Here is a 20,731-nt window from a genome sequence, read left to right as displayed (position 1 = left end):
CTTACACTATCTGGGTTAAACCTTCCAAACAGATTTATGTAGATTACCATCTCTTACACTATCTGGGTTAAACCTTCCAAACAGATTTATGTAGATTACCATCTCTTACACTATCTGGGTCAAACCTTCCAAACAGATCTAGATTACCATCTCTTACACTATCTGGGTTAAACCTTCCAAACAGATTTATGTAGATTACCATCTCTTACACTATCTGGGTCAAACCTTCCAAACAGATCTAGATTACCATCTCTTACACTATCTGGGTCAAACCTTCCAAACAGATCTAGATTACCATCTCTTACACTATCTGGGTCAAACCTTCCAAACAGATTTATGTAGATTACCATCTCTTACACTATCTGGGTCAAACCTTCCAAACAGATCTAGATTACCATCTCTTACACTATCTGGGTTAAACCTTCCAAACAGATTTATGTAGATTACCATCTCTTACACTATCTGGGTTAAACCTTCCAAACAGATTTATGTAGATTACCATCTCTTACACTATCTGGGTCAAACCTTCCAAACAGATCTAGATTACCATCTCTTACACTATCTGGGTTAAACCTTCCAAACAGATTTATGTAGATTACCATCTCTTACACTATCTGGGTCAAACCTTCCAAACAGATCTAGATTACCATCTCTTACACTATCAGGGTCAAACCTTCCAAACAGATCTAGATTACCATCTCTTACACTATCTGGGTCAAACCTTCCAAACAGATTTATGTAGATTACCATCTCTTACACTATCTGGGTCAAACCTTCCAAACAGAACTAGATTGCCATCTCTTACACTATCTGGGTCAAACCTTCCAAACAGATCTAGATTACCATCTCTTACACTATCTGGGTCAAACCTTCCAAACAGATCTAGATTTTCAAGTAACACATAAATGTAAAATATACAAGTTTTTCTAAAAATTTTGAAAAACAGTTACACTTAATCTTATATCAGACTAGGTACTTATGAGATAAAACTATGTTAAAAGATTTTGAAAACATTTACTTAACTTTGTCAGAGCTTTAAATGCCAGTTCAATGTCCATGGTAATAATACACAAGAACCCACACTTATTTTATACATAATTTATCTGAAATATTGGTTTTCATAATTTATCATTCAATAAGTACTATTACAAAAGGTTACTGTCCTAAATCAAGTGCACAAATAACATTGAAATGTAATACATTATAGAGATTTTTATATAGCTACTTTAGAAATATATGTCACAACTTTAAAATTTACTCAAACAAGTCTTCTAGTAGTACTAACCTGTAGGATATGTAAAAAATTATTGTGCCAGTAAAGTTGAAGAGTGTCATTTACAATTGCTCAGTTTATTTAAGTTCAAAATGCATGTTTGTACTTTATTTATTACGCAGATCAGTTGTAGTGACACTGCATTCAAGGACATTTGGTGTTGATACATTATTTCCATCATTTAGGTTTTCTGGTTCAAAACAACGCAATTAAAATCTTGAGATATTTAAATCACAGAAATTATACTACAGAAGACTCAATATAGCTCAGAGCATGATCTGATACCAGACCTGAAATTACCATTGGCAGGATATATCCCATTACAATAAAATTCCATTGACTAGTCCTAATTATCAACCACAGTGATACATCTCCATTGTCTATGATTTTGGCCTTGCTGTGAGCAGCCATCTTCAGTGAATAAATGTTAAACCAAAACTGGCTGAACTAGTAATGAACATATGATTATAAAGATGGGAGGGGCCGAGCTATAAGTGATTGGTAGAAGCTCTACCAATCAGCAACCAATATGGCTTCTTTATCACAGGCTGCCAGCTTTTTTGATAATCTGATACTGACTTCTTTGTGGAAGTTATTTTCAACCAACATTAGTTTTGTAATTAAATTTTTGCAATATAAAAAATTAGTAGATTCAATAGCAGTAAGGTTATATGCATCATCAAAATACAGAAAGAATGAGATTCTAGTTTACAGTCCTATTAATATCTGATAAGGTTAGAGAGGTGCATGTAACTTGTGGATGGTATATTAATATTGGTTTGTTCACATTTATCCCTTTGTGATTGGACAGCCAGTAACTGTAACAAAAAATGCAATTCCTTTACCAGTTCAGAATTGTTTAGTTTGAACTGTCTTATCAATTTATATGGCCAGCACTGCTAACTCCCTCCAGTTTCTGTGTCAGGTCAGACATATTTACTAATTTGTTCAGTGCAGCTGGCCATTCAAAATATTGAAAAAACATTCTATTGAGTTATTTATTTATCTCAACAGTGATCACTAATTTTATACAAGTACATACATAAATGATGACAATTGTGAACAAAAACTTGCCTAGTTAAATATATAAATTTGTGGCAGCAACAGGGAATCGAAATACAATAGCAATGCAATGCTTACAATACCACAACTATATACTTTGCAACTGAATTAACAATTAAACCATAATAATAATAAAATCAAATACATAACAATGCTTTTAGTAATAAAAATATCATCAGCAAATCAACACCTACATCACAATAAATATATAAATTAGCGACAGTATTAACATTTTATAAGATGAAAACCAAAAACAGGGGAAAACACAAGTAAGCATAATGGCCAACAATGCTGACCACCAGACTTTTCTTCAAATACCATTAAGTACTACCAAAGGCAAATGGTTAATATTAATGGTACTATTTTCAGTGGAAATCCACTGCTATTTTTCAGTCTTAGTGCTGTCATTCAAGAGTAACTCAAATACAGTGACTGTGATAATAAACTGATGGCACTTCAACAGAACAATGTAAAATAGGTTTATTGCTTTTCCTCGGTACATACTCAATCTTACAAGAATCGTTACATAAAGACCACAAGTTGATTAAGCTAAACTTCCAAATCCATTATCCGATCTTTATTTTTCCAATAGCACAAATTTGTTTACAACACCACAAATTATTAGTAAGTAATATTATTAAGCATACTAGTCAGAATTGTTCAAAACTTCAAACAATAGAAAAAAAAGTTAAATGTGAGGGCACTGAAGGTTACTGATGGCGAGAGAAAAGAAGAGACCTGGATTCTGGCCTATTTTAAAATTGCAGGCGCTACTACTAGTATGTTGCCACGCCTTGTTTCGTAATTCCATTATTGTTTCACTGTTTTGATTGATTTGCGGCCTAATTGTTATGTTTTATAAGATAATTTAAATGATGGTACTGTTTTGATTAATTAAAATTGAGCAAAATTTATGTTTGTAATAAATTTTAATAATTAGGCTCTACAGTGGTTGTAAACAAACAATATTTAAAGGAATGAATTGCTGAAATTGAAGATTTTTGTATTGTTAAGATAACAATTACTAATGTTCATATATGTATAATGTAAATGTAGTGCTTTTATGTATATAAAATTTAACATTGATAGCTTACTGACTAACACAATATACAGTAAACAAAAACCCTCTTACGCAAAAAAATATTAACATTTGTAATTAGATAAAAAAAATTTGCTTCAACAGCTTTACAAATACCTACCACGTCAAAAGAAAATAATGTCTAAGATGAGTCACACTTTGCAGGAATGCCACATTACTGAAAACAAATAACTCCATTGCTAGGATAAACAATTCGCAGGGTTGGCTGTGGGGCGAAGCGCCTGAAATTACCATGCGGCAACACACTAGTACACAGCTGTGCGCCGGCATGGACCAGGTCTCTTCTTCTTTTCTCTCGCCACCAGTACTGGCAAAGTGATGGTAATAACTAATCTACCCCTTGCACTCACAAGGGCAAATCTCTTAAATAGCCTATTTGAGGAAATGTATATATATTATTAAATTTCTACAGTACATGTTTTCATGACAAAACTTTGAAAAGGATGGTAGAAACTTGAGATGAACAATAATTATCTTGTGGTTTAGTATTATACTCTGAGAGCCAATAGTAAATTTGCTTTGTAAATGCACACAGCTGAATTTTCTTGAAATTGCTATATAAATTCTTCCTAAGAAATTGATAGTCAGCTGCACTAGCTTTGGTGGAGATAGAAATTAGAAGGGGATCAAAAGTATTAAATGATTTTTCTCAGATCATATTTTCTTTTTTCAGACACATATAAAACCAATTGTTATATACATAATAAAAGTTGAACCAGCTTCAGCTAACCATATACAGACCTTTAAAGTGGTGGTATGTCTCTATTTAGTTTACTGTCATTGATATAACTATTACTTATGGTGTATGATGGTCAGTTTTAAGTGTATCAAGCTAGAAAAAATATAATACGAGACAGAAATGATCATTTCCTAATTTTAACCCTTTTGATACCTCCCATTTTTGACCACAACTTTAAGAAAACCCTAGTTGTGTGCTTATATAATGCAAATTGTCCCTCAGCTCCTAGACTATTGAAGTCCAGCTAGAAGATATACTTTTAAATAAGTAGAGTTGCAGAAATCTAAAATCGCTATATACAAGGTGTATATAACAAAACATACACATGTTTTCAATTATAAAACCAGTTTTTATGCAGAAATAGTGGGAGTACGATATTATGGAGCAATATTACACCTCAAGACATTAAACCTTTCCGTTTGTATCATTTCGCAAACTAGAGGTTTCTTAAAGACTCACAAATCTATAAAAATGTATAATGTGCCTCTTAATATAAGATCTACTAATAAAACAATTCCTGTTCTAAAAAATTTTTAACAAGCATGATCAATGTGCTGAATTGTCTACTTAGCTTTCTCTCTAGTGATAAAATACCATCATTCCCAACCCTATGCACTATAAGGCAGTATTTACAATTTGTCCTTGGAGCTCATATGGCCAACCCTACTGACTGCTGCCATTTTGTCGGAAGTGCAGATTAATGTTTGCCGTAATGTTATCTCAGCTTGAATGTCCAGCTGTACTGGCCAAGATGTAATACGTCTATAGCTTGTAAGGTGAGCACTACTGCCCACTAAACATTATTTTATAATATTCTCTTTGTTTTATAATGAATGGCGAGTGCTAAAACCTATTGAGCACCTTTATTTTAAATTTTTAAGTAAAGCAGTAAATTTTAAATTTGCCTATGATTCATCTCTAAACATTGACTGTGCACTCTAAACAAGACGAATGACACGTAGTGGGTCTATACACTGAAGTGATAGAAACCTAAAAAGTTTTACTGTAAGACGTGTGCTAACTATTCTTGACTACACATAGGTATGTATTTTTAAAAGTTTTATTCCGTACAAAAATGTAAACACTGAGAAACACATAAAATAGTTCATGTCTCTGTATAACATAACATAACTGTAAAAGTCTACTTTATAACATTTTATTTACATATCTTTGTTAACTACATATACGTGAGAGTAAAATTTCCCAAATATATGTTTATTTTTATTTTAGAAAGATTTATTAAAAATAAATATTAGACTATTTTAAATTTCTTGTTTAAATATTTTAGTTACTATGCAAATAATGCGGAGGAAATTTTAAAATAATTGCGACCTGCGGAGGTAAAAAACAAATATGGCATTATGGCGGCCATCTGTACTGGCTATACGAGTTGCGAGGACAAACTACAGCAAAACTGTCTGCAACATTGGTGTGGTCAGTACTGTTGGTCTTTCGAAGGCAAAGCATCAAGTCTTGCTTGGATTTAGGAGTCATATGACACCCAAATTATCTCCTGTAATGCTTTATTTAAGAAATTCATCTCCTTTCTTACTGTACTGAGTCAAACCAACCAAGCACAACCCAACAGCAGGTTGTCATAACCAACCTATGGCATAACCTTCATTCCCACCTATCTTCTTGGTAGTTGTGATTGTCATTAGTCATAACCAACTAATAACACATTTTTTTATCATTCCGTTTCTTTGAAATAATGATGCACAAAAATGAACTTCAAACTTTGGGAATTCAATTTGAATGAAATAGATGGGTACTTGTACTTCGTCAATTACTCCATATTTGCACTCACATTCACAAACGGATATTATTTTTAAAGCATGGCGGGTACTTTGGGACCAGGAAGATTTTGGAAATGACCATGTTAGGTTTTCCTACAAAAGGAAAAGCTGACAGCTCTAATAGTACAGGTGCCGAAATCAAATTTGTATTGTGAAATTAGACAGTTGAGTTTTACGTGAGATTGACTGTGTAATTGGAAACAAAATCAATGACAGTCGCACTAATTTTGATAGGGTTAAATCAAAATCAAATGATAATTGTTTTAGCTTGACACACTAAAACAACCATTAAGGTAGTTAATTTATAGATATATCACAATCAAGGTTCAAGATAAAGAGACTGAATGATGTCATTTGTAACCAACAGTCGGTCACATATGATTGGCTGAAGATGCTCTGACTTTTATCAACATGTCTGACTGATCCAAAACAAAAGAATCGAGAAGGGAATACTAACCCTTGCAGTGTGGAACTACTGATTCTGGATCTGTAAAAGCAACACAAGGGTTAATACTATAATAATTATTATAAACACAAAATGAAGGTGAATAAAACAACATAATTGTTCGTCATTCATTTGCCTCGTTTATTACATTTTGGTAAAGTACAATGTTCCGACAAGACCATAATTAAATTACATTGCAAATCAATGATAATAATAAATTAGGAACTGAATGTCCGAATATATATGGATGGTGACTTTTGTGCTTCCGGCTCACTTAACACACATTGCTCGCAATGGTACACGCAATACGCAATAGTGGAGGGCAAAATGGCATCCGAACATTACCATATATCACCAATATCCGGGTGGGTTTTCTATGGTACAGCCTTCAGTTTACTATCGAGTCAAATTATAGCTCATAAAGGTATAGAAATCTGAAAAATATGTGTGAATAATTTAGGTGAATTTCATAGAAAAATATAATATATTAATTGAAAAACTTGTTTTATATAATATAAATTAAATTTTATTAGTGTATTACACTATTTATAGAAAATTATAAATATTAAAAAAAAAAAATAGAAAAATTCACATTTTTAAGCTTTTTTCTTAAACTTTTTTAAAACTTCCTTTACGTTTATAAATTTGTCAAATTTTTTTAATCACTTTCTCTCTTTGTGAAAATTATTATATTAATTATTATATTTCCACTGCTATTTTGAATATTATTGTAACAATAGACAACTGTTAAAAGGACTTGTACAACAAAAACCCACCCTGTTCTAGGAGCTAATTAAAATACAAAAATACTAATTATAAACATAGGGCTAAAATGATGCGTTTATTACACAATACTTTATGTACATTGGAAACACTGTAATAAAATATTAAATTTCAAGTATAAAAATACCCTTCAAATAATATAAATAAATAAATGTGTGAATAAATGTGAAAAAGAAAAGATATACATTGTACACCAAATATATAAAAAAAACATAGGAGTACAGAAAATATAACAAGCTGTGATCATTAGGCCTATTGAACCATTCACTCTACTGTACATGAATATTTACAATTCGGATAGATTACACTAAGGTTGCAGCAACATTGCACATGATCAATGCTAGAGATATTCTGTGATTTACAGGGTGCGCCAGAACCAATTAATCAATTATGCTAAGCTAACTATCTTGCTGTGGAAATGGGTGAAACTGTTTGTACTGTCTTCCATCGATGACCACATTTCAGTATTCAACAAGGTTTGGACTAAGACTATTGAAGCTTTTTAGTGCGGGCACATCATTAAAACAGTAATCAGTGATCACAACGTAAATTGTGGAGTGGCTTACATTGTCACCAGACTTGGGTATTTATGATTTCTTCTTTTGGCAATAACTGAAGATTAGTGTTCAAACATTATTCTCACACACACTGACAGAGCGGATTGTTGAGGATATCAACACCATCCCCTATGATATATATGTCAAGAGGATACAAAACTTCCGAGATTGTCTTCAGCAATGCTTTGCTGCTAATTTCCGATATCTTTAGGACGCGAATGTTGAATTCAGCTCCATTACACCTTTCACTTAGTGCAGTATCTGAAATTTTAACTTCTTGATCCTTCCACATCCGTTTGAAGAAATCCTAAAAGTTGGTGAAGAAGAAATTCAATACAAACTGTCGTTTCGACATCAGAGAGACTTAAACTACAAAATTAAGTGCAATCTCAATAAAAAGGTGTTCTCATCATTTTTTCAGTGCACAATTGAAATTAAATGGAGCTAAACTCAACATCCCCATTCGATCAACAATCCTTACTTAAGGATGTTATATTCAAAACTTAGAGAACATAAAATGGTATTTACTAATAATATAAACTCCATTTATGTATACCAAGCTCTGTTACTTTTTTATAACTCCCAAAAACCGCTTAATTGATTCTGCCGCACTCTGTATATACAGAGATATTATACTTTCTAAACTATACTGTATCTGAACAGCTGTGAGCCCTAACGGATAGAGTATAATTTATATAATTATTCCCTTGACAACCCAAGTGTTCTGGTACGTGCAAGCCAAACCCTAATGTTCGGTCTGCTCTTTCTTCAGTCATCGAATAAGTTCTCGATGTGCAATAACCAGTTTTGTCAATTCTCAAATATATCACGTAATTTGATCACATACATAATATTTATATGAAAATAAAAAAATGAGACAAAACATCTAACAAAATAGTACAGAAGACACTTAAATGTTCATTAAAATCATCATTCAACCACTTTAACATGACATACGCATATGCATACGCCAAGTTTAAACTGTGTTTTTAAAAGAAATAATGTATTTTATGACAATATTTCATACTGAATTTTTAAACAAAATTTTGCAAAACCTGTACCAAGTTTTTTTATGACCAACATCCCATGAAGTGATTAAATTTTGGTTCTATGGTTATTTAAATAAAGATCAAAATACAACTTCCAGAGCTCTGGCAGAGAGTCAACATTTAAATGTAATGTCTAGTATATAAAGGTAAAATGTTTGCACCGATGTTGACGTTTATTTTCAGAAAAATTGCCAATTACAGGAAAATCACCTTAAAAAAGCTAGGAGTCCGGTTTCAACAAAAATATATGTTTGACATATCTTATCTGACGTGTTTAACTGAGTGTTTTAAATTTTCCGCCTATAGAAGAGAGCAGAAATCTTCTAAATTTATTATTTTCGGTTTTCATATCGGACAATGGCATGTGTACATATAAAAAATTTTTTTTTAATATTCAATACAAATAACACAAAAAAGTGTAATGTTGCAGCAACCTTAGAACATACTAAGAGGCCACACACCATCAGTCCTCCACTATTAAATCTAATGTATTAACAAGTATTATCAAGTATTTACAATTATATACACAATCAAGGTGGCTGGCTATCACTTTATTACAACTCAAACACGACATAACATTTAACTAATAATATATAAACACGCTTTCGTGTACTCCAGTAATATACCCATTCCAAACAATAATTCATTTTAATTTTATAAAACAAACGTCTAAAAATTATACTGATATAATATAGTATACATCTTGATCCAGACAAAAAAAAAACAAAATGACACAACATATACTTAGGTGAAATGAATTAAATACCAGAATATTCTGATTTAAACATAATTTGTAAAACATATTTCATAATATTTGTTTTTATATAACTTTCACATCGTACTTTAGAAATGTACTTTTTGAACTGAATACAACTGCATCTCACCATATGTAGATCCACAATAACTAAACCTCAGTTATTTCTTAGCATATTATCCTAACACTTAAGGAGTTTTTTATTAAGTTATGTTTAAAAATAAAAAATACTACAATGTTTACATTTAGTTTATAAAATATTAATGTAATAACGTAAATATCAACTTTTAACATAATAAATTTTCAAATAAAAATTTTGTTTATTTTCTAAACACGTTACAAATAAATAGTCTGTGATGGACATGTTAAGTATTATTGATACAATTTACTACTTTTATTATTAACTAAAAATAATTCAAATCCAACAGCATTCATATATTGCTTCACAGCCAAAAATCAATTCAACTATCCTGTAAAATAATTTTGATATAATCATTTATATTTTTACCCTAAAAGGTAAAAAATATTTAGTACATGAAGTTCTTGGTTACAATCTTAAATTTAAATACATAATTCTAAATTTAATTCAACATTTTTATTCAAATTGCATGTTTTTTCAGTGGTTATGCATTACTTACATGACAATGGTAAATATATAATCTGTATTTTTTATAACTCATATGGTAATACTAACAAAATGTAATTATGGACCAAAAAAAGGCAACAGAGGTATTATAAAATACTGTTTCATTACAATATGACCATTAAAAATGTAATAAATAAGAAAACCAAATTAAAACAATTTTTATTTATAAGTTGATTATAACTTAATAACAACAAAATGTTGCATATTGCTGCTTTAATATTGTTTGTATATCAAACATTTATTAGATCAAAATCTTTATATTATTATAATTCTTATTAGAGAACACGTGTTTACTCTAAACAAAAGCAGTCTCATTAGTATAAACTATTATTACAACTAAATATTCCTGAAGAGCTGTACAATATGATGCTTTTATGAGTGATTCACATTTTTATTAATAATGAGACAATTTTAAAACAATTTAATAATTGGTAAAATCACAATGAAAAATTAACAACGGCAATAAATTAGATAAAAAACTTAAAGACTAACGTGCATAAACTGGAAATAGAAAAGTTTCTGACAAATCTTTTATTAGTTAATAATTATAGTTGGACGGAAATTTTATTTCTGAGTTGGCCAAATGTGACAAAATATTCCAATTTTAGATTTCTACTAGGTCTACAGAATGGAATTAAACAAAAGAAATGATTTGGTTACTACTTATAATGTTGCTGGATCTGTACTTAACCCTCCATCTTCCCCTCCTTTTTAGCGAATTCACAAGCTCTTTTCATAAATCTGTATAAACTTCCATTGTTAAAATTCTAGCTGCTTATATTATTATTATTATACATAGTACTACTTTACAAAAAAAATAACAAAATAATAATTTTGAAAATTGCATTTTTATGATTTATTTGAAAGAAATAATATTGTATACAATGTGAAAATACACAACAATGGCAAACATTTTTACAAACTGATAAGTCCAACATAGCTTTGATGTGATAAAGCTTTATAAGAAATGTGATGTTTAGATTATTTATTTGAATCTTAGTTTTTATAAAGCTAAGATAAAATAAATTTTACAAGGCAGTTACAAGATAAATGAACATTTTAATTTATAAATTGTGTTTATAGGTCTAAAACCAATAAATAAAAAACTATTTTTATATTTTACTGCTGTATTGCATATTTATAAAATGAATAATGAATGAATATCCAACCTTTAACCATAGTAGAACCATAACCTGTAAGTAAGTATTGAGAAAATATTGAAAGATGGCACTAGGTACTGATTTCACACAGCTTATGCTTGTGCTGATATATATATATATATATATATATATATATATATATATATATATATATATATCAGCACAAGCATAAGCTGTGTGAAATCAGTACCTATATATATATATATTATGCTTAATGCATATATGATCTGATTTATTTCATTGTTAGAATACAAGAATTAAAGACAGGACTTGTATAATGTAATAGAAATTTAAAACAGTAATTGAGACAAGAGTCTCTTTGAAAGCGAAATTGGTTGTGTGGCAGATGGAGGGTTAATTATTTTATTGAATACTTTAAAAGTTCAACTATATGGCCAAAAAAAGGCTAGAAGTTAAATAATTTTAGAAAGAGGTGAGTCCATGATGTGGTACACCAGCAAACTACAACTCACTTGTTGTTAAATTTAGTTTATAACATTTAGATATAAGGTACATAATTTTATATCAAATTCCCGTTGTCACATGTTTACTTATATTTGACCAAAGTTCTAATCCACATAATAATATTTACAGTAGAGTGCATCAAAAACTGAATATAAAAACAAACATTTATGCTGCTTTATTCCATAAAATTCTTAGCAAGATTTAATTCAATATCCGGACACATGGAGGTACTATTTAAAATGCAGTCAGAATAAAAACACTTAAATTTACTTTTCATACATAAAAACTTAATAGTTATAATGATAGTTAATTTAAAATTTCATGCACTCAGAATACAAATTGATCAACTCGAGTTGATGTACAATTTTAATAGCTAATCAGATTCTAAATGACTAAACTTTAAAAGCATTTAAATCTTCCTAGTAGATGATGTACAAGAATAAATGTATTGGTCGCTTGAATTTCTTATTTTTAATTCTCTACACAGAAACTAAAAGTTATTACAAACCAAATCACTAAACAATACGTTAAGAGACGTTATGTGCAACATGCAGTCTCAACATTCCTAGGTTTGAGCTCTCCGAATATCCAAATATTCATCCACTAATAAATCATTTGTAAACTTAACGATAAATAATTCAAATCCCCAAATGAACTTTGGTGTCGGAATAAATTCCTACTCTAACTTCACACAGAAATGTACACTTACAACAGTCTGCTCAACACCGGTGTGACTCGGAGCACACGGAACGGGGGGTTACAGTCCAGTCTATTAAGTACATCTTGTCCATAATTGACGGAGTTTTTAGAGAGCAGGCGGGAAAAAATCTACTTAACTCGCTTAACGTTACGTTAATTATATCACATTGCTTCTTAATTGAATACAATAATAAAATATACAAAACAATCAATTAACAAACGAATGGAAACAATCAGTCAATCACAAGTTGGTGTACTGAGACCTTCACAAGAACCACCAGCAGTGGCAAATTCCACTTACTGTAGGCTACATCATAACTAGACTCATTTCCAGAACATGTTGACTGAGTTTAGTAGGAAAAAAAACAGTCCATAGGCTATATTAATGTAATAATTCAGCGTAACACTTATCCTACTGAAAATTATATCTTAATTACACATTAAAAGATTGTTTGATATTTCACATTTTTGTAAAACAATATTAACAGATTCAAGTCTACGGAGAAGTAGTAAAAATCAATAAGAGTACAGTCAACATGTCGGGTCGTGAAGGACACTTGTGGCTACGAGGCTGGGGCGGGCGAGACCCAATGCTCACCCATACTCAGCTTGGCTGCAACAACCAGTCTGCAATCAACAACCACCTTGCGGGATTACTGCAATACGCAAGCGGAGACCACAAGCATGCACAACAAGCGAGTACAACATGAAACATGGTGGACAATAAATAATAAAGAAGAATGGTGAACAGAAAAAATCTTATAAAAGTTATTCTTGTGGAAATAAAATATAACTTGGTCGATATATTATTGATTCCAAAATGTATATAAAACTGCATACATGAATGTTTAAAACTGAAATAAAGGATGTGGTAAAAATGATTAAATTCTCCAAGAGAACACTATTAATAAAAATTACTCATTATGAAATCAATTATAATTTTAATAATGTTGATTTAGTTTTTTACATTATTATTATTCTTTATTTTTTAAAGAAATATAACTCAAACTTTGTATTCAACTATAATTTCAGTATAATTTTTAAGTTTGGTTACAAAAGTTACCAAAGTGACTTAAGTAAAAAAAAAAAAAAAAAACAATGTGTGTATTTAGTTTAAGTTTTGTGAGACGTTGGTACAACACAAAATGTTTACAAATTTGAGGTAATAATCACATCTAAAATGTGAATGTGCTCATAAGGAAACTTAGGGTTGAACTTTAACTAAGATAAGGAAGTACGTCTAATGGTGAATAATAGTATGGTGAAATCAAAATTTATTGTGTTAAGTTACCAAAAAACTAAAATCGTGCCAAAAGTGAAGAAATACTCCAGAAAAGTTAGAAACTACGAAGGTAACTTTGAAAGTTTTGAGATATGTGTGCTCAAAATATCCCCTCCTTCATCAATGCACTCCTTCAAAGCACCCAACCACTCAACATTTGGAATAGGGGCAAAAGATTTATGAATCTCATTGATTTCGCCTTACGAAGAAAAGTGATGACTAGGCAAATGTTTCTTTAGATTATATAATAACCAGATGTCTCACATAGTGAGATCAGATGAATAAGGGGGATGTCCATCGTTTTTATGTCATTTTCAGCCAAAAACAAAGACTTTTGCAGTAGTTAGGGAAGAGGCATTGTCGTACTGCAAAATTAAACTCTTAATGATCAAGGCATAAATCTTAATTTTCAAGGCATGAAGAACTTCTGGTAAGCATTGGTCAGTGTACCAACTTGCAGTAACTGACTTTGTATCTACGGCTTAATATAATAGTCTTCACCAGTCTCGTACTCATGAACAAAACAGCATACATTACTTTCTTCACTGATTATTGTTTCTTGATCCTTGTGGGGGATGGCTTGTTTTCAAACACCCATTCGCGACTCTCCCCTCAAGGTGGAACATCACAAAATGGTATGTACATCTCACGTCAAGTGACAACTTTGAAAACAATCTGATGATCACCTTCATTGATCAGTGGAAGAGTCTGCTGGCTTATTGTCACACTCTCAACTTTTTGTTAATGTGCCAAATCGTGATGTATCTCCCCAAGAAACAATTTTCCTGACTTTAATATGCCAAGCAAGACTATTCCCACTGCTGCAGATTTAATCCCTAGGGAAGTCTCATTAAATAAGAGCAGTGTCTATCCTCTTGGATCACACCATGCACCTGATGGACATTTTCTGGAATGACGGTGGATTCCGGACCTCTGAACGTTTGTCGTCTTGATGCGAATTATGAGCCCTTTGAAATTCCCAATACCATTAAAAAACAGTATGACGGGATGATGCTTCAGAACAAAAAGAAATTTATGTTTCATAACAGATGACACAAAGTAAACTGATGCACCCAAATTGCTGACAGGTACTGATAGGCACTCGGAATATCAGATAAGCGTGATAACATTGTTGCAGTATGCATGGTATCTCAAAACTTTCAGAGTGGGATAGGCCGATTTCGATTCTATCTTGATTAAGATATTATAAATCCAAACTTTTTTTTAAAAAAAAAGGAGAAGCCGATCTCCTTTTATGCCTTATTCTGCCCGTCCTCAGTGGCCACTGGCCTGTGCGAGGATCTTATCAAACAGAATAAGGGGGAGAGTCGATACAGTACAAGGTCAATGGTACTGATAAAAAGTGCAACAGTCACAGACAGGATTCAAACCTGTGCTAACTCAGACTCAAAGTCCGACGTCTTAGACCACTTGGCCATCGGCACTCCCACTTATTTACTCTATTAATTCTGAAAAAAGTTTTCACATAAAAAATTAATATGGATGATAACAGTAATTACAATATCACAAAACTAGATCTGTATCCAGTTGATTTTATTATGTAGGGGAAAGCAGGTACAGATTTTCTCAGTTCGAATCAGTTACGCAAAGTGGATGAGAATTCAAATTAGAAAACAGAATAATATAGATTTACAAAATTATTGTGTACCTGAAATGTGCACCCAAATAAGATTGAGAATTAAGTTTGAAAAACATTCAAAGAAAGATTTTTAACAAGAAAACCATCATCATCCCATATTTATATTTTACTATGTGATTTTCAACAGTACCTACGATGCATTCATAATAAGTTTAAATTATATACTTTTTGAATAAGAAATTAAATCAAAATCTTCATATCTATGTATTTTGACAAATCATAGCCCATGTTGTGTTATAATATTTTACTGGAGAGAGAAAAAAATGGAAAGGCAGTAGCGGGACTGACCGACAGAAGTGGCTACTTCTTATAATGGGCTGTAAATATGTATCATGAACATGTATTTTTGTGAATTATTAAATGGTTATTTTATATATTTTTATTTTTTTATATATTTTAAAATAATATTACACAATACTTTAACATAAAAAAGTTTTGTATTTCCTATTAATTTTATTCATATTTTTGCAATAATTTTTTACATTTTATCTATTACAATGATCAATGACTTCTAAATATTAAAACAATAAATATTGGTACTTTTTCATTATAATCGTTTGTATTAGTTCGTATAATTTGGTCAGTATCATTTTTGCTACAATCTTAAATTTTTAAAATAATTACATCATTTTCAACATCATTAGATTTAAAAAAATGAAATTATGGGTTTATAATAACTGATATAAGAAAATAAGAAATTCTGGAATAAAATCTTGCTAAATTCTTATCTCGTTCCTTATCTCATTATACTTATGATTATATCATTTGACATTGTTAAATATAATTTATCTTTTAAAAGGTCAGTTAATGGTTTTGACATTTCTTCAACAAAACTTATATTAAAATCTGTTTTTACATAATTTATTTTGTAAGTCAATGTAAAGTAAGGCGCAATATGTAATTGAGTAAAAGTTATAATTATAATGAACCGAAAGACTAATTTTCTTTCTGGATTAAATTATACTACGGCTTTGTTAGCTAGAAAAGATCAATTTAGAATCCAATGAGCTTTAAATACTGCTATTACATGATGCAGTAAGTTAATCAATTTTATATTGGATTCATCAATAAATAAATTAGTAGTTCATAGATTTATTGAAGCCAGTACTTTTTACCATATATTTTAGTCTGTGTTTGATTATATTCACAGCACATCAGGAGTCAGGAGTTGATTATATTCACAGCACATCATCAGGAGTAATCACTTCTATCTGTCAGTCCTGCTTCCATTTTTTTGAGAGAAAGAATTAGTCACTTCAATAAAACTTGCAGTAAAATGAAACCTACCCCAGCTCTCTAGATCAATTATAAGAGCTAGAACAACTTCAAAAAACATATTTTGGAGAGTTTATAGAAAATTTCTCTATAATTTGGAAACAATTTAAAATTTGGAATTTTTGATAGTCTCAGCACTTACTACGAGTATACCAAAATTTAAATAATTATAAACTGGTGAAGTAAAATTTCTATTTAAAGTGTCTTGATTTGACATGATATTACCCTTATCGTACATCAAAAGATAGAAATTATATTTCAAATCAAGACAATGAATCCGGAATCGGCCCATCCAGGGAAAACTTTGAGGTGCACAATGTAGAAGTGCAACAACATCGACGATGCTGGACTCACCAGCTACTGGAAAGAGAGAATAGCTTGGAAGTAGGTGAGTACATACTTGGTGACATCCATGAGTTCAGGCCATTGTTTCATGACCACCACAGCTACTATCAGCAGGCCTATAGTAGTCAGGCAGCGTAACCTTTAACAGACAACATCACACCATCAACTTCAATTGGACTGCATGACTGAACTGTGAGTTTGGTGCATTACTTATAATACTACAGTTTATAATGTTAATAAACATACCTCTGCTAGCATTTTCAACTTTTTAATATAAATTGTATAGCCTCTATTTTAAAATGATCAGTATTAAAAATAAACTTTGCTCAGGATATCCTGTTTTTGGAGTTTGGCTAAAAAAACTTATTAATCTAACAGTGTGCATGTCAAGGTCAAAGATATACTATGTCCCTTAAGTGACATTCTGTCCTTTCCTCTTCTAGTACAGTTGACTGCAGCTTTCTTAATTGGGTTCTGTTGAAATCTGTAGGACTTTGCATCATCCATTTGATGAACAAATTTATGTACTTTATTTGGAAAGCACACCTTAGGAACTACATTTATTAAAGAAATACACAACAACAATAATAATTAATGTTATTAAGCACTCAAAATGTTGAATGGTTTAAAAGATTCAAACAGAGAAAAAAGTGCATATCATTTCTTGACTCTATTATTGCTGTTCTTGATGGATATGCTTATAAAGAAATGTATCTATTGTCTACAAATATACACAAACACACACAAAATGTAATAATATTCAAAGAGTTTCAGTATTTAAATTCATAAAATTAAGTTTGATAGATAACAACTTTCACAGTATATTAAATTAATAAGAAGTTAGCCAATTGCACCAAAAGTTGGTTCTATTTTGTCAACTCTATATTCTGGTTGTTTTGAATGTGACAGTAATTAAATATGAATCCAAACAATAACATCTGATTCTATTTCACATTACTCTCCTAATTTAAGATTCAATCAATTTAACTCAAATTCTTTACAATTTGTAATGCAGCCATACAATGTTTTGGTTGCTAAGATTAGTCTCAATGTAATTGATTACCTAATACCAGATATACTAGAGCTACTACGTGACTAACCTGGTGCGAAGGAATGGCATCATGATGCCTGCTGCAGTGGCCATCAGCAGCAAGATGACTTGCAGGACAGTCAGCACCACATTGATGCACTTGACCACAAGAGCCCTAGCGCTAGAGTTGTCCAGACCCTCCAGTGTCAGGTACTGTTGATGCTGAGCCTGCTGGTGCTCCATCTTGGAGATCTGAAAATATCTCATGTTATATTATATTCACCACCACATTGATGCACTTGACCACAAGAGCCCTAGCGCTAGAGTTGTCCAGACCCTCCAGTGTCAGGTACTGTTGATGCTGAGCCTGCTGGTGCTCCATCTTGGAGATCTGAAAATATCTCATGTTATATTATATTCACCACCACATTGATGCACTTGACCACAAGAGGCCTAGCGCTAGAGCTGTCCAGACCTTCAGGTACTATTGATCCTGAGCCTGCTGGTGTTCTACCTTAGTGAATATCACACTTTCATTAACATTTTTTAGAATATGAGTATGCTATCAGTTTAATGATTGATTTAATTTTGATCTAGGAAGCGAATGTCTTAACCATTTTAGCAGCAAACAGATTTCTTATAATTGAATGTTCTATGTCTAGATACTTCTAAAGTATTGGCACCTAATATAATGATAAACCTTTTCCCAATAAACAGTTTTTTAATAATTGTATAAATAATATAAAAGAAATTTCTTTCAAATACACACTACCTTCAGTTGGATAGAAGAAAACATGCATATTGTATATAAGTTAAAATAAAGCCTAAATCCAATTTTTTCCAAATCTCCACCTTAACCATATATTTTATTACTCAAAAAAAAGTTTTATACTTGTTTATTAGCAGGAACCATTGAACTAATTCTTTAATTTTTCTTAGATAGTATTCGTTGAATTACATTGATTTGACCGTCTGAGAAACCTTGATTTAATCCGTCTGAGAAACCTTTGAAAATCAGGGATTCACCTGAGAAATAAACAGTGTGCACTTCCAAAGTGTCTTCTTTCAATGTAGTACATTTCAATTAGTTTCAGCGTACTTGCTCTAGTATTAAAAAAATTATGTTAGGTGTTTAAAGCTAAAATAATAGCTGTTTTAAGTTATGGTATAGTTTTTATAAGCTAAAACAAATAAGGAAAACAATGTTGCTTATTGCAATCAGTATATTGTTGAAATTTCACACTTCTGCGATTCTTGCAACATTAGAAGCATTTTGTTGAATGTCCTACTAACTCCGTTATGAGCATTCATACATGATGCAAACATTGTATAAGAATACAACTAGTACATTTTTTACACAGAACAGTTTTTCAACAATGGCAGGATGGTCAAGTGTCTTCAAAACAAGTTAAATTTAGAACAATAATGCTCCATTAAAACATTTGTAATAGCAAGAACTCAGTTCAGCGGCAAAAACTGTGTGGATTACACTGTTTTAAGTATTTCTAATAGAAGTCTTACAACAGTGAGAAACTCACCTTGGTTTGGCACGACTCAAGAACCTCGTGAATGTCTCGAAGCCTCTCCTCACTCTGGTATTGAACCTGTAAAGCAGGAATAAATTAGTTATCTCAACGCCCACCTCCTAAGATAGTTTATATTTAACCTCAAAATAACTTGAAAATTAATTATAAATTTCCATACCTCACATATTTTTAGGTATATTCCAAAATATTCAAATTGATATTATTGATATTTATCTTTGTTGATGAGCATCTCTGTAAAATTAAACCCAATAGAGTGCCCTACATGTGATTTTTTTTTAAATAGTATTTTTTCCAACACCAAAACATGCTTACAGGGTCTGTATAATAAGTAACCGGACTGAGCCTGCCCCGCTCCGTCAAAGCGTCTGCTAACTGGTATCTGGTGCTGTAGTGGTGGTGGGGGGTCTAGTGAAAGGGAACCGGGCTGCAGCAGTTGCCTCCAAGCGCTTGGAGAGTTAGTATCGAGCGAGAGCGGAGTGCATGTTCAGTTACCCCGTCGGAGTGAAAATGGAGAGTACGATCGAGCAACGTTTTAGCAGTAAATTTTGTGTCAAACTCAAGAAAACGGCCACGGAAACTCTTCAAATGATTCAAGAGGCTTACGGTGAGGATGCTCTGTCCAGAACTCAGGTGTTTCAGTGGCACAAAAATTTCCGGGAGGGCCGCGATGACGTCTATGACAAACAGCGCGTCGGTCCTCCATCAACGAGTCACACGGACACAAATGTGCAAAAAGTGCGTGATGTGTTGAACAGTGATCGTCGTCTGAGCATTCGGGCTATCGCAGATGAGGTCGGAATTGATAAGATGGCCGTTCAAAACATTATTAAGAACGATCTGGGCATGAGGAAGATCTGCGCGAAGCTGGTACCCAAACACCTGACTGATGAGCAAAAGAAGCGTCGTGTTGCTGTCGCTTCGGAAATCCTTGATCGACTGCAAACCGAACCAGAGTTTTTTAACCACGTTATTACAGGAGACGAGACGTGGTTTTTGAATACGATTCTGAGACGAAGCGGCAGAGTTCGGAGTGGCACACACCGGCGTCACCACAACCGAAAAAAG

At 31.8% G+C, this 20,731-nt stretch overlaps 1 protein-coding gene across 9 annotated transcripts in view; it reads right to left on the bottom strand.

Annotated features, from left to right (window-relative positions):
- Positions 1-7,236: 7,236 nt before the first annotated feature.
- Positions 7,237-20,731, bottom strand: part of LOC124363051 (transmembrane and coiled-coil domains protein 2) — a 60,747-nt gene continuing 47,252 nt past the window's right edge. For 8 of the 9 annotated variants that reach the window (XM_046818118.1, XM_046818117.1, XM_046818119.1 and 5 more), the window contains 2 exons: positions 19,658-19,723; positions 18,217-18,510 (listed from right to left, as the gene is read on the bottom strand). In XM_046818118.1, the coding sequence (XP_046674074.1) occupies positions 18,388-18,510; positions 19,658-19,723 (189 nt within the window). In that variant the 3' untranslated portion in view covers positions 18,217-18,387. Of the gene's footprint in view, positions 13,155-17,144; positions 17,229-18,189; positions 18,511-19,657; positions 19,724-20,731 lie in introns of those variants that run through there. The other variant, XM_046818127.1, reaches the window with a different exon arrangement.

Source organism: Homalodisca vitripennis, chromosome 5 (assembly GCF_021130785.1).
Source record: "Homalodisca vitripennis isolate AUS2020 chromosome 5, UT_GWSS_2.1, whole genome shotgun sequence".
NCBI lineage: Eukaryota > Metazoa > Arthropoda > Insecta > Hemiptera > Cicadellidae > Homalodisca > Homalodisca vitripennis.
Note: the sequence above shows the minus strand (reverse complement) of the source record. Positions and strands in the feature narration are given on the sequence as shown.